The following is a 14750-nucleotide window of genomic DNA, read 5'->3' as shown; positions in this document are numbered from 1 at the left end:
GCTGTTTCCCTCGATTCACCTGGAGGCGGCGATCCACCAGGTTCTGCACCTTTTCCAGACCCGCAGCAGTGAAGAGTACATCCAGCTCATCTGGTTTGAAAAGAGCAGATGTTTACGGATGCTCCTCTGGAGAAAGGACAGTTTGCTAGACTTTCCATGTTAAATGGAGCCCTGAGACATCACAGTCACCGTGCTTTTCAAGAGGCCTTATTAGTATTGGTTACTGATGTAGTGACAGTTTGGCAAAGACAGGTCCAGGTTTGCACCAAGGTCCCTGAGGAAGGCTATAACAGGGAAGAGTTTTAAGAAGGTGATATCCTTTCTTTAGGCCTCTCACTTCCTGGAACTATGCAAGTTAGAATGGCTTCTTAGTAAGCCCCAGGGACCCTCCTGTCTCTGTCTCCCAAATGCTGGGATTAAAGGCATGCGCCACCACTGCCCAGCCCTAAGGTCTGTAAAGTTGCTTGTGGGCTAGAGAGGTGGCTCAGCAGTTAGGAGCACTGGCTACTCTTCCAGAGGCAGATTCAATTCCTAGCACCAACAAGGTGGCTCAGAACCACCCACAACTCTAGTTGCAAGGACTCCAACATCCTCCTCTGGTCTCTAAGGGCACCAGGCATGCACATGGTACACAGACATACATATATGCAGGCAAATATTCAAACACATAAAATAGAAAATAAATCTTAAAAAAAAAGTTACACAGCCAGGCAGGTGGCGGTGGTGCAGCACCCCTTTAATCTCAGCACTTAAAAGACAGAGGCAGGCAGATTTCAGAGTTCAAGGTCACCCTGGTCTACAAAGTTGAGTTCTAGGACAGCCAGGTCCACACAGAGTGAAACCCTGTCTCAAAAAACCCAAGATAGAAATTTATATGCCAAAAAATATCAAAACAAACCTTCCAACCAACCAAACAAAACAAAACAAAAAACCCAAAGACAGAAATTCATATACCAAAAAACCAAAAACCAAACCAAACCAAACCAAACCAAACCAAACCAAAACAAATGAGCTGGGCGGTGGCACACGCCTATGATCCCAGCACTTGGGAGGCAGAGACAGCCTGGTTTACTACAGAGTGAGTTCCAGGACAGCCATGGCTACACAGAGAAACCCAGTCTCAAAAAACAAAAAAAAACAAACAAACAAAAAACCAAATGAAAAAAACCCATAAAAAAGCATGGTGAAGGGAAGCCTATATCTAACACTAGCAGTTGGCACGGGGAAGCAGGGCTGCAAGTTAACGGTTGGCTTGGGCTACACAGAGACTTGGCTTCAAACAAAGCAGCAACTCCCAACCCAAAACCATGTGCACAGCCAACACATGTGTATGTCAATACAATGTCTTACAGGACAACTTTCAATTCTATGAAGCCAACGTCTTAAAGTATATGACTAGATAAAGGGCCCAATGATACTCCTAAAGTGCTGGTGGAGGGAGGCTCTGCACAGGGCCGACAGCAGAGACGGTCCAGGTCGAGCCTCACCTGGACACAGCTGCACCTGAAACCCAGGCTGCTGCAGAGGGCAGATCAGATTAGGCTGAGACTTGCACAAAGGGCAAGTTCCCACTGTGGACAAAGCGACAGAAGGGAGAGCAAAGCAGCGTTGGGAGTTGGTCCGCTGCTGTGTATACAAATGCTAAAGTCTGAACACCAAGATCTGGTTACAAGACCCGTTAGCACATTCTCACATATACTAGATGATGTTGTATAAATCCTGCTCTCCAATTTAAAGCTATTGGTTAAATAAAAGTGGCTACAGCCAATTACGGGGAGAACAGAGGTAGGCAGGCCTTCAACTACTACACTGGGTGGTGGTTTCAGGTAGCGGGGCAGAGAGACAGAGATAGGGACAGGGACAGGGTCAAGAAAGGAGAGGTGGTGGCAGAGAGAGGGCGGGGGTGAGGTAGGGGAGGAAAGAGAGAGGAGAGAGAGAGAATGGGAAAGAAGGAGAAGGAAGACGGAGAGAGGGGAGCCCTCCATGAGAGGAAGTGGACCATGAGCAGGCAGACAGAAGTACATCCTGAGGACAGGCCAATGGGACAATGGCAGCCCAGGCTCAAAAGAAGTAACCTGGGGAGGGTAGCTGGGAATTAGCCAGTCTAAGCATAGAAAGACAGATTACGGGCAATTGCCCAGTAATTGTGAATTGTCTAATTTGATTAAATAAATTGATAGGACTGTCTCCATTAGTGGGATGGTGGCGGCGGCAGTGGTTCATAATAAGAACGCAGGCGGATTTCTGAGTTCAAGGCCAGCCTGGTCTACAGAGTTCCAGGACAGCCAGGGCTATACAGAGAAACCCTGTTTCGAAAAACCAAAAAAACCAAACCAAACCAAACCAAAAAAACCAAAAACCAACCAACCAACCAACCAACCAACCAACCAAAAAAACCTTATAGAGTTATCAAATACCATTTACAACAAACATGAGCCAGAGCTGTCTGGGGAGAGGACAGCTCAGGGTGGCTCAAGGGCACTGTGTGAGAGGAGAAAGGCAGGAGGGTAGGTGACTGTCTACCTGACCCACAGACACTGCCGTTAGCACTGATATGTCATCATTTCCATACCTTGTGTGAAGAAATACACCCTGGTGCCATCACCTCTCACATAGAAGTTTCCAGAGAGACACTGACCTGCAGTTACACAACAAAAACAGATATATTAATACACTTGAAAAACAAAGAATGGCAGGCAGTGGTGGTACACGCCTTTAATCCCAGCAAGCGGATCTCTGTGAGTTCCAGACTAGCCTGGTCTACAGAGAGAGTTCTAGAAAAACTGTATCTTGAAAAGGAGGACTGGCACTGAGTTTCAGGTCATCCATGACACAGCATGGGACTCTATCTTAACCTTCCTCATACCCTGGCACCCAGCACCTTCCCCTCAACAATGGGCATTCAAAAAAAAAAAAATCAGATGTGCATTTGGGTGGCACGTGATACTTCCTACAAAGGAGCAGCACTTTAGCAGAGCAGCCCCACGGGAAAAACAAATGTCAGTGTTCAATAACACATGTGATTCTGAGCTGAGTTCCAGGCTGCACCACCACCTGTTCAGCCTACAAATTCCATTAAAAGAAAAACAAGAATCAGTGAAACTGACTCTTAACTAAACTGGCCCATGCTGCTTCTTGAGTCCCCAAGCACACACCTGTGAGGACTTTTTTATCCCTTCTGCTCATCCCTCCAGTCTTACAACCTTATGTAATTCTCCTATATATTCCTGACAGTTCACATGCAGCAACATGTATTTCCTCCTAGTGAACTTTATTCAAGCAATCAGGCTTAAAATGATCGTCTATAGGCCGGGCGGTGGTGGCGCACGCCTTTAATCCCAGCACTTGGGAGGCAGAGGCAGGTGGATTTCTGAGTTCGAGGCCAGCCTGGTCTACAAAGTGAGTTCCAGGACAGCCAGAGTTACACAGAGAAACCCTGTCTCGAAAAACCAAAAAAAAAAAAAAAAAAAAAAAAAAAAAAAGATCGTCTACACATGGATTTTCTCACCTAGTACTACAGAGCAGAAGCCTGTTCAGAATAAATTGTTTGGACTGCCTTAGATTAAGCAACCCCAGCTTTCAAGGTTTTGTTTATACCTACTATATGCTGGCAGAGTTTCTTCCAAGACTGATAAACTGAAAAAAAATATTAGAGTGCTTAAAAAAGGCCACAGAAATTTGTATTTTTATCTTAAACGGAGGCATCTAGCTCTTTGCTAGAAAAGGCAACAATGGGGTTGAGAAGAATTATCTTTCTACTTTTATTTCCTTGAACATTTGTTGGTCATTTAAACCGAACTGTTGGTTTTTTGGGCGGGTCCTGAATCTTCCTTCTCCTTATCGCATTCCTGACAGTCCATGATAGACACAGATACTAAGACTTCATCAGCAAAACACTGAAAGCATCTTCCTACCAGCCACCAGACGACGCTAGTGCTGAGGGCAGTACACATGCACACATGCTGGTGCTGAGAGGGCAGCACACATGCACCCCCGCTGGTGCTGAGAGGGCAGTACACATGCACCCCCGCTGGTGCTGAGAGGGCAGTACACATGCACACATGCTGGTGCTGAGGGAGCACTGCACATGCACCCCCGCTGGTGCTGAGAGGGCAGTACACATGCACCCCCGCTGGTGCTGAGAGGGCAGTACACATGCACCCCCGCTGGTGCTGAGAGGGCAGTACACATGCACCCCCGCTGGTGCTGAGGGAGCACTGCACATGCACCCCCGCTGGTGCTGAGAGGGCAGTACACATGCACACATGCTGGTGCTGAGAGGGCAGTACACATGCACACACGCTGGTGCTGAGAGGGCAGCACACATGCACACATGCTGGTGCTGAGAGGGCAGCACACATGCACACATGCTGGTGCTGAGAGGGCAGCACACATGCACACATGCTGGTGCTGAGAGGGCAGCACACATGCACACACGCTGGTGCTGAGAGGGCACTGCACAGGCACACATGCTAGGAAGTATGCCTCTGAGCTAAACTCCAGCCTCAGCTAACTTAAAACACTCTTGTCAGGCAAGGGTTCTGCCACTGAGCTATGTACCTAACCTTTTTGTTTTATTTTATTAAAATTTTTAAAAATTTCTTTTAAAGATTTATTTATTCATTTATGCATGACTGCTCTGTCTCCATGTACACCTGCATGCCAGAAGAGAACATCAGATCCCTTTTACAGATGGCCCTTATGTGATGGCTGGAACTGAACTCAGAACCTCTGAGTGAGCAGCCGGTGTTCTAAAGCACTGAACCATCTCACTAACCCTTTGACCTCTTCATTTTATTTTCCTTAAACTTCTAATAAGGCCTAGAACTCATAAAAACTGCATCTTTTTCTATCTTTCCTTTAAACATATTTATTTTCCATTATTTACCCACTTTACATTCTGATCGCAGTCCCCCAAATATTTACTTTTTAATTTTATGTCTATGGGTATTTTGTCTACACATGCCTATACAGTGTGCATGCAGTACCCTTGGAGGCCAGAACTGGGCATCAGAAATCTAGGAACTAGAGTTACAGACAGCTGCTGGCCATCATGTGGGTGCTTGGAATCAAACCTGGGTCCCCTGGAAGAACAGCCAGCACTCTCAACCATTAAGCTAATTCTCCAGCCCCTTTTCAACTTTTAAAAAAAAAAAAATTTATTCTATGTGCATAAGTATGTGCCTGACCATATGTATGGGTATCACATGCATGAAGGAACTTGTGGATGTTAGAAGAGGGCATGTGACCCCCTAGAACTGCCACACTGGATGCTAGGGACCAAATCCAGTTCCTCTGCAAGAACAAGTCTTAACTGCTGAGCCTTCTGTCTAGCCCTTTTGCTCCTTAAGAGATAATATTAACCAACCAAACAAGCCAAACAAGCCCTAACCTCTCTATTGCCAGGATTAAATGTATGTCTAGTTTGGTTGGCAAACTGAATACAGCAAAATACCTTTGGAAAACATATTATTTGAGACAGGGTTCCATGTAGCCCTGAGTGGCTTGCTATATATCTGAAGATGCCCTTGAACCACTGACTCTCTGGCCTCTACCTTCCAAGTACTGGGTCATAGGTGTTTACACACCTAGTTTTATGTCATCTCGGGGATCAAAACCAGGGCTTTATGTATCCAAGTAGGCATACAGGGCTTTATGTCAGTTTGACACAAGCTATGTAGACATTTGAGAGGAGGGAGCCTCAATTAAGAAAATATCTCCATAAGATCAGGGTCTAGGCAAGCTTGATGTGGTAGTGCACACCTTTAATCCTAGCACTAGGGAGGCAAAGGCAGGATTTCTGTGAGTTCGAGGCCAGCCTGGTCTACAGAGTGAGTCCTAGGACAGCCAAAGCTACAGAGAAAACCTGTCTTAAAAAAACAAAAAAAGTTCAGGTTCTAGGCAAGCCTTTAGGGCAGTTTCTTAATTAATAAATGACAGGCGGGGATTTAGGGGCTGGCAGCTCACTGTGGGTGATGCCACCTGGGCGGGTGGTCCTAGGATGGATAAGAAGGTAGGCTGAGCAAGCCGGTAAGCTGCACTTCTCAATGGCTTATGCATCAGCTCCTGCCTCTAGGATTCTGCCCTGCTTGAGCTCCTGTCCTGACTTCTTTCAATGATGGGCTACAATGTGGAAATGTGAGCCAAGTAACACTCTCTTCCCTGGGGTGCTTTTGCTCACGGTGTTTGATCACAGCAACTGTAACCCTAAGGTAGCACTCAACCAAATGAGCTACCGCACCTCAGCCCCAAATTATCTTTATACATACACACATTTTCTGTAGACAATATGGTATTGTTATAGTCTTAGCTGACCTGGAATTTACTATGTAAACCACCAGGCTTGACTTGAACTCAGTCTCTGCCTCCTGAGTGCGGATATTAAAGTCATTATGCCTGGCCATATTTCTATATAAAAACATTTTTTGTATTTGCTTTCTTGTGTGTATCTGTACCTCATGCACGCCCAGTGCCTCTTTAGACCAGAAGAGGGCATCAAATCCCCTGGAACTGGGGTTATAGAGTTGAGACCTGTCATGTGTATGCTGGAAACTGAGTCCAAGGACAGATTCATCTTTCCAGACCCTCACATACCTTTTTTAAACCGAAGTTGAGCCATGTCATAGCGGCCATAATCTCGAAGAAGCATCACCCCTCCAGGCTTCAGGAGTCTGCTTAGCTTGCTGATAGCTTTCTGCATCCTGCGGGGCAGCAGGGAATGAAGTGTAAGTGTTCCTATGCTTCTCTCACCTGTTCCTGTGCTTCTTCTCTGTTCCTATGCTTCTCCTCTCATCTGTTCCTGTGCATCTCCTCTCATCTCTTCCTGAGCTTCTCCTATGTTCCTGTGCTTCTCCTCTCCTCTGTTCCTGTGCTCTCCTCTCATTCATTCCTGTGCTTCTCCTCTGTTTCTGTGCTTCTCCTCTCCTCTGTTCCTGTGTTTTTCCTCAGAGGCCAAAATGCTAAAAGCATAGCCTCTTCTTAGAAGGTGGTAGAAACTCAAAGGCTGGGACTTTTAGGCATTGGGAAGCATGTTTGGTGTCCTGGACAGTGAGATTCTGTTCCCTTCCCCTTCCTCTCTTTTTACCCTGACTGTGGAATGAGAGGTTTTGCTCTAGCTGTAATGTGTCCCCTTGCTGAAGGCCTAAAAGCCGACTGTGTTCCAAAACAAAACAAAACAAGCCACAATAAGCCTTTCTCTTTTAAGTAAATGTTCATGTAGCACTCTCCAAAAGTCTGGCACAAGATTAGGTATTTACAGCACCTGAAGCATATACTCTATACAAAACATTTCAAAGCTTTGTATACTACTGTGAGGCCAGAGAACTTTGTTGCTGATCTAGAGAAAGATGGCTAGCTCAGTTAGGCTGTGTCAAAGGCTTCTCTAGTATCCGTTAATGGTACCTGAATCTCAGTCATCGTCTTCACAACTGACTCTACTTCCAAGCGAGCTGTTTCACAGGAGGATTACAGCAGCCTGATTCACACAGGTGGTTTGCTTGTGGAGCTGGGCCTTGGTTCTGTTGCCCAGGCTGCCCTTGAACTCCAGGCCTAACTGCTGCCTCAGCCTCCTGTGTTACTGAGACCACAGGGCATGCTCCTATGCTTCCTCCTCTGTTTTCTTGGTTTAGGGATGGAACCCAGGGCTCTGTACATGTGAAGCACATTTACTGCTGAGCCCCACCCTCAGGAACTCAAGCTAAGCACATGCTCTGCTACTAAACCATATCACCAGCTACCCGCACACGAACTCACAAAAATATGTTATTTACTGTGATGTGTGTATGAGGTGCACGCACCTATCACGTGTAGAAGTCAGAGAAGAATGTGGGGGAATCAGTCCCCTCTTTCCACCACACAACCCTGGGCTTGATCTCACGTTGGTGGAAGTTCCTTTACCTGCTGAGTCATCTCGTTGACCCTACATGAAATCTTAAAGTAGTATCTTAAAAAATGTCAATATTTTATGTATATAGGTGTTTATATGCATGTACACCATGTGCATACAGTGCCCACGAAGCCAAGAGTGGATATTGAATCTCTTGAACCTGGAGTTACAGATGGCTGTGAGCCACCATGTGGGTGCTGGGCAGCAGACTTCAGTCCTCTGGGAGAGTGGCTGGTGCTCCTCACCACTGAGCCACCTCTCCAGTAGAGCACTTGAACTGTTTCTTACTCCCCACTCTGTTTTTTGAGACAGGGTTCCTCTGTGTAGCCCTGGAATTCATTCACTCTGTAGACTAGGCTGTCCTCCATCTCAGAGATTGCCTGCGTCTGCTTCCCCCGTGCTGGGACTAAAGGTGTGCACTACTAAGACCCAGCCTTTGGATTCCCTTTATGTCAACCTGATTTTATGGAATGCCGTATTTCAGTTTTCCTAAAAATGTATGTACCAGATGGCACAGTCCAGTTAGTACAGATTTTGGGGTGTTAAGAATCTTGATTTATTTCAAGCATTTAAAAGGCCAATAACGAGACAGTAATCTTAACTCTGAAGCAGCATGTGCTACGAGTGAACTAAGCAGAAATCTGCCCAGAGTTTTCAGACTTAGCTCCCAACAAAGAAAGCAGGAATCAGTCCACAACCAGCAGGTATAGGGTTAAAGGCTGAAACAGGTGGACATCAATACAGCAGTCTCGTGGCTTTTCATGTCTACTAGACACAATAAAACCCTTTGTATTTAAGGCATAATAGGAGTTTAAGGTCTTCAACTACACTTTATCTTAGTTAGGCTATTAGTTAAGGGACCTTAAACTTACTTGTCTGGAACAATTGCTGAAAGAACAAATATAAGAACGATGACATCAAGACTGTCCTCCGGCACTGGGTAACTCTGATCTTCATCACAGAGATCATGAACAAAGGCAAAACATCGAGAAGGATCATATGCTGAATTTGTCTGTGGAGAGTTGGAGCGACAAATGGGTCTAAAGACATTTACACAGGACTAAAAAAAGGCTCACCTTGTTTTAAATGCCAGTACAGTTACTCCTACCAGAAGGATTCACTTTTGGTCACCAGAAGGGGTGAAATTCTAGCACTTTTTGGAAAGTGAAGGCAGGAGGATAGGGAAGGTTACACAACAAGTTCAAGGTCACCATGAAGTACATAAGACCATGTCTCAAAAATAAACAACAAAAATGTTTTCAGATGGGGCTGGAGAGATGTTAAGAGCTCATCTTAACATCTTATTGTTCCTGTAGGACACAAGTTTGATTTTGAACATTCACATCAGGTAGTTCATAACTGCCCCAGAGAATCCAGTACCTCTGATACTTGTAAACACGCACACACAGACACACACATGCACGCACGCACGCACACACACACACATGCACACATACGCACACACACATATACACACATGCATGCACGCACACAATCTTAGTAAGTGTGAAGAGGTCCAGGACCCTGAGTCCCAGCTAAGTGCTGGGTTCAGCATCTTGTCTGGCTCTGTACTGCAGGCTCCTGTACTCATTTTCTAAACTTTCAGGCCACAATAACAGAGTTAGTGAACTTGGGTTTTAGAAGAGATTACAGGAGCCACTGTACCTACCTTGAGCAGTTCAATAGCTGTGGCCGAAAAGTCACAACAGTAAACAAAGAGGTTTGGGTTACTGAAACAAGTAGAAAAAAAGCAACAATTAGGAGACAAACTGGATTATGTCTACTCTTATTGTAGAGTCGCACAGTCAAATGACAAAGAATACCACTCATCTAAACTGTACCTATTAGTCACAATATCCAGCATTCTGGTTAAAATTCTGTGATTTTTATTTTTATTTTTTTGGTCAAGTGGATATGGCTAATATTATCAAACCATCAGTAAGAAACCCCGATACTTCTAAGCAAGCATTACATCAATAGGTGAGTTCCAGCAATCTTAAATAGTACAGTCACAGTGGTTAGGGCTCTTACTGCACAGTCAGGAGAACCCACATCATTCTTGAGAGGCTCAGACACACTCTTGTCTGAAGTAACTTATGGAGAATGTGAATACTCCAAGACTTGTCAGATACTTTAAGTCTTCTGGTGCTGGGCGGTGGTGGCACAGGCCTTTAATCCCAGCACTTGGGAGGCAGAGGCAGGTGGATTTCTGAGTTTGAGGCCAGCCTGGTCTACAGACTGAGTTCCAGGACAGTCAGTGATACACAGAGAAACCCTGTCTCGAAAAACCAAAACAACAACAACAACAACAGTAACAGAAAAAGGTCTTCTGGCAATAACCTTTGACCTTCTGTTTCTATGGTAGGGTCTCCTCCTCCATGGGATAAACCTGAGCACAGTGGTTTTAGTCCTCACCCTATATATCTCCTCACCTGGATGTTTGCTCTCTGTATTCTTAAAATACCTCTCATAATGAACAGTAAAACCGGCCAAGACCAGGAAGGGACTGAAGACTCTCCCAGCTTACAGCACACCAGAAGTGTGGGGGCCTGTGTTGCAGCTAGAATCTGAAGTGGGAGAAGTCTTGTAAGACTAGGCCTTTAATCTGTGGGGTTTGACGCTAACCCCAGCCAGACAGTACTGGAATCCAACTGAAGGACACCTGGACTTCAGGGGCTGATCTCCTGGTCACACTGGGTAAAACCTCACACTCCCGCTGTCAGGGTTGTGTGTACAGGGACAGATTTTCAGAGGAACTGGAGACAATGGCAGGTAGGCCAGCTGTCCCATCTTGACCACAGGGTGGTGGTGTAAGAATTAATAACCTAACAATAGCCTCACAGAGCTTACAAGAGAAATATAATGCAGAGGTCTTTTAGGCACTTCAGAGAAGATATTACGCATGAGCATTGTGGCTGGTGCTAACTCTGATTTTCTAACACTAAAATAAGCTACTCCTAAGTGGATATCTAAATCCTGAATAACTCATGCTTCTAGGGCCAGCCCTCCCCTTTCCCCTTCGCTGTAGACCTGACAACATACTTACTTGTTAGTTTGTAAAATCGGAAAGACTGTGTTTCCTACACCACAACCAACCTGCAACAGAAAGGAACCATTAGTCCCAGAAGTTATTAACCCTTTCCCCACCATTCCTTCTTCTCCTTTTTTTTCCTCAATAGGGTCCAGGATGGTCTATAAATTATGGTTTTCAAGCCTCAGCTTCCTGACACACCCAGCTTTTAAGAATTGTTCTAGGGAAGGTATAATGACTTGAACTCAATAGGACCCATGGCATTTCCTGATCTCTCATGGACTCAGACTTAGTAAAGGATAAGAACACCAGCTACAAGCTACTTTTACTTTCTGAGTTCTAGCAAAAAGCCCTGTAGACACATCATTTTCCTAACGAGTTGCACCACACCATTTTTAGAAAGTGAGACGGCAGGGTCTCTGCACAGACCCGTCCATAGGCTCCCTCCACCAGCACGTTAGGCCAGCACAGACGATCTGGGAGGCAAGAAGGCAGGTTCAACATGGCTAAACAGCTGGTGCTGGCTCAAATTTTGGGAATCTGCGTGGTTGGTTAATCATCACTCTGCGTGGTGATTAACTCACTGCCATGTGTACAATAAAGCATCCATAAAACTCTTGAGTAATAAAGAAGCTGGATAAAGATCAAATGTGAATACATGGAAACTCTCTGTACAGTGCATGTGACAGACAGAGTCTATAAACTGAGAAAAAGAAGCATATGATAAGGGTCAGGGGGTCTGCTTTGATCACCATGCCATTAACCACTTCTGCTCCCAGCGTTCTGGGCAAGGAGTAAGTCCTGCATCCCTTCCCTTGAAGGAACAACTGAGTGCTAACCTTCCAGGTTCCCCTATGCCTATCTGTGAGAACAAGGACCTCCCTGTCTCCCACAACAGGCTCAGTTGAAACATTTACTTTGTAACACTGTGCTAAATATAGTGCTTTCTGCAGCAAGTTTATGGAGGGCTATTTGGCAGGCATACTTCTTAGCTATTTTGCATATATTACTTCATAGTCCCTTACAGTTAGACCAAACACTCCCTTACTCTAGGAGTGACATGAGCTTATGTAGTATCTCACAAGGTAACAAGGATTAGCTAAGTGGTAAAGAGCTAATCTGTTTGAGGCCTTGGGTTCAATTCCCAGCACTGCTCCCCATCATGGCATTGGACTTAATTCCAAGTCTTGCAAGCTCTAGAATTAGCTTCCACTGAAGTTGGTAGACCCTTATATATGAATTTCCCCGATAGTACCTGCCTAGGTATTTTCCCAGTTCAAAATAAAAAATAAAAGGGTTCAAATCTAGCCAAGTTATCATACAGAAGCCACTCTGAGTCAGCCTTTCTAGTCTATCTGCGGGTAAAATCTGACATCTTCACTAACTCCATAATTAGGAAAATAAAGTTACCTCAAGTATTCGGTAGGTGGCAGAGGAGCCAGGAAATTCATCAGCACGAATTTCTAGGTGATTGAGCTTGTGTGTCACTGGCTCTTCCACAGGAGGCACCTGAGTCTCACATCCATGGCTGGTACAAGAACACTTGTGCTGTTCTGTTGTCAGGCCAGGTCCAACTTCACCAACTTCACTCCTCTGCTTCTCCAAGGGTAAATTTGTCAGGTGATTGTGGCTAGGTGCCAGTTCAGGGAACTCAGTAAAAAGCCAGTGTCTATCCTTGAAAAATCCATTTTCATGGATTTTGTAGAAGTCATCCCAATATTTATGGGCATTGACTTCATAATCAACTGTAACATTTAAGAAAGAATTTTAAGAGTCAGTCTCAAATATTTTATTTATATCTAATGTCAATTGTCCTGCATCACCAAATGTCATTTTATTCCAGAAGTGTATGTGAGAATAGTTGTAGTCTTAGAGCTGGACACCTTCGCAGGTAATCATCTTGCTATCTATCTTACATTAACATCACCCACTTTTCATCCCCAGGGAACCCAGGGAGTTAGCTACCCACCATTTTCCTCACACAGCTTTGGGGGGCCTTTGACTACAGGAAAATTATGAAATTAAGCAAACCCCTAGCACTGCACACAAGTAAAGATCTAGTTATTCTTAGTTTCAAGGCTCAATTTGTCGGGGACAGACAGGTTCTTTGGTTATTTTCCTTTGTAAGTTTTTTTTTTTTGTAAATAATGTCTCAGGTGCTTTGCATGTTTGTATAAATTCAGTGGCTGTCATCCATGAAGCTCTTCAGAAGGCATGCTCCTGCTTCTTTAGAATGTGGGGGCCAGGCACAAAGTCAAGATTATTAATAAATACTAAAATAAATAAATAATCAGAAAACAAAACTAGACAATGGGAAGCAAGAAGAGTTTTGATTAATCAGGGGACTGATAAAGCTCTTTTTCTGCTTTTTGCCAACATAGAGATCTGGACTAGAATTGATGAAAAAATAAAAACCTAAGAAATGGGAACCTACCACTGACTGCTTACCCGTAGGCAAAGAAAGCACTTAAGGCCCTGTGGTCCAAGTTTAATTTTTTTTTTTGGAAGACTAGATCACCCTATGCTGCCCAGGATGGCCTCCAATTCAGTGATCCTTCTGCCTCAGCCTCCCACATAGCTGAGTCTACACCATGGCAATGGCTAACTGGCTCTTTAACTGTAAAAAGAGGGTATCGGGCTACATGATGTTCAAAATCCCTTTCGACGCTATGTTGCTTTATCTAGTCTTATCTAACAATGCAGGCAGGATGTCTATTTTGCAACTGGAATACATACATATTTATTTTTTGAGACAAGATCTCATGGAGCCCAGGCTGGATTGGAACTCTATGTAGCACGGGTGATCTTGACCCCACTCAACCTCTTGCTTCTGCCTCCCAAGAGACTACATACACCTCTACATCCTAGGAGGTACATGCCTGGCCAGTACTATACAGACATATACTATACAGAAACTTTATCAGCGCTTATTGTCTTAACCGATGAGCCATCTCTCCAACCCCCGGTGCCTATCATCTTAAAGTTCTAGGTTTACTTTCAAACGCCTCTTAGAAACAGGGCCAACCAGTTCTAGTGATCGTCTTTAGAGTACTTTATAGAGAAATTAACCTTGTCTTCAGAAAGGACCTCTTTTTCTTTGAGCAGACTCGTCTCCTCCACTCTGCTGCACACATCTTTCTTTGGTAGAAGTCCCAAATCTTCAAACCCATCACCTCAAGAAAAGATGTATGATCCTCTCCTCCAACAATATGTTAGGATCTGACCACATCAATCTAGCTCTAAGGGAAACTCTCCAGATTGAACGACTTTACGGTTGCCACGGGCCAGCCACATCAACATGACACTCGTACAACTAGAGAATAGAAAACTCAACCCCAAATTCCTTCAAGATTTTGTTAGAAGGCAGCCCCCTCCCCGACCTGTACTATGCCGGAGTCTTTCATCAAGCCAGTAACAAACGATCCTAGTACCCGCACTTCTTTTGCCCTCTTGAGGGGTCGCGTCCCGCACTGCCGGCTGCGGGCAGAACAGAGCATACCTTGCTTCTCCGCGCACACCAGCTGCGAACTGTTCTCCCGCACTTTCCTCTCAGCCGCCGCGGCCTGATCCTCTGACCACTTCACGTTGTCCCTGTGAAAACCAAACGGGCAGCTTAAGGCCCACACGTCTCGGCTGCGTCCTCGGGAGGCGAACGCCTCAGCGACCGCCGCGGGAGAAGGAGGGCCGGCGGGTGGGGCTTTTCTCCAAGTGCTCCGGGGTGGCGAGAGCCGGGCGAGGTGCAGGGCAGTTACCAGGCATTGTGATGGAAGACGCGCGCCGGGTCGCTCAGGAACCGGTTCCCGAACTGCGGTCTCTTCGCGTCCTCAGCCTCCG

The 14750-nt window shown here is 45.3% G+C and overlaps 1 protein-coding gene across 1 annotated transcript in view; it reads right to left on the bottom strand.

The window, feature by feature from the left end:
- Mettl2a (methyltransferase like 2A) overlaps positions 1-14750 on the bottom strand; it is a 17202-nt gene that overhangs the window by 2390 nt on the left and 62 nt on the right. Inside the window, exons 1-9 of the mRNA XM_031354080.1 lie at positions 14669-14750; positions 14416-14507; positions 12327-12661; positions 10932-10981; positions 9555-9615; positions 8758-8897; positions 6595-6701; positions 2573-2638; positions 3-90 (exon numbers count right to left, since the gene is read on the bottom strand). The exon at positions 14669-14750 is cut by the window's right edge and continues 62 nt beyond it. Of these exons, the coding sequence (XP_031209940.1) occupies positions 3-90; positions 2573-2638; positions 6595-6701; positions 8758-8897; positions 9555-9615; positions 10932-10981; positions 12327-12661; positions 14416-14507; positions 14669-14750 (1021 nt within the window). The remainder of the gene's footprint in view (positions 1-2; positions 91-2572; positions 2639-6594; positions 6702-8757; positions 8898-9554; positions 9616-10931; positions 10982-12326; positions 12662-14415; positions 14508-14668) is intronic.

This window comes from Mastomys coucha, unplaced genomic scaffold, assembly GCF_008632895.1.
Source record: "Mastomys coucha isolate ucsf_1 unplaced genomic scaffold, UCSF_Mcou_1 pScaffold5, whole genome shotgun sequence".
Taxonomy (NCBI): domain Eukaryota; kingdom Metazoa; phylum Chordata; class Mammalia; order Rodentia; family Muridae; genus Mastomys; species Mastomys coucha.
The sequence above is the reverse complement of the archived record's forward strand: the minus strand, read 5'-3'. Positions and strand labels throughout refer to the sequence as shown.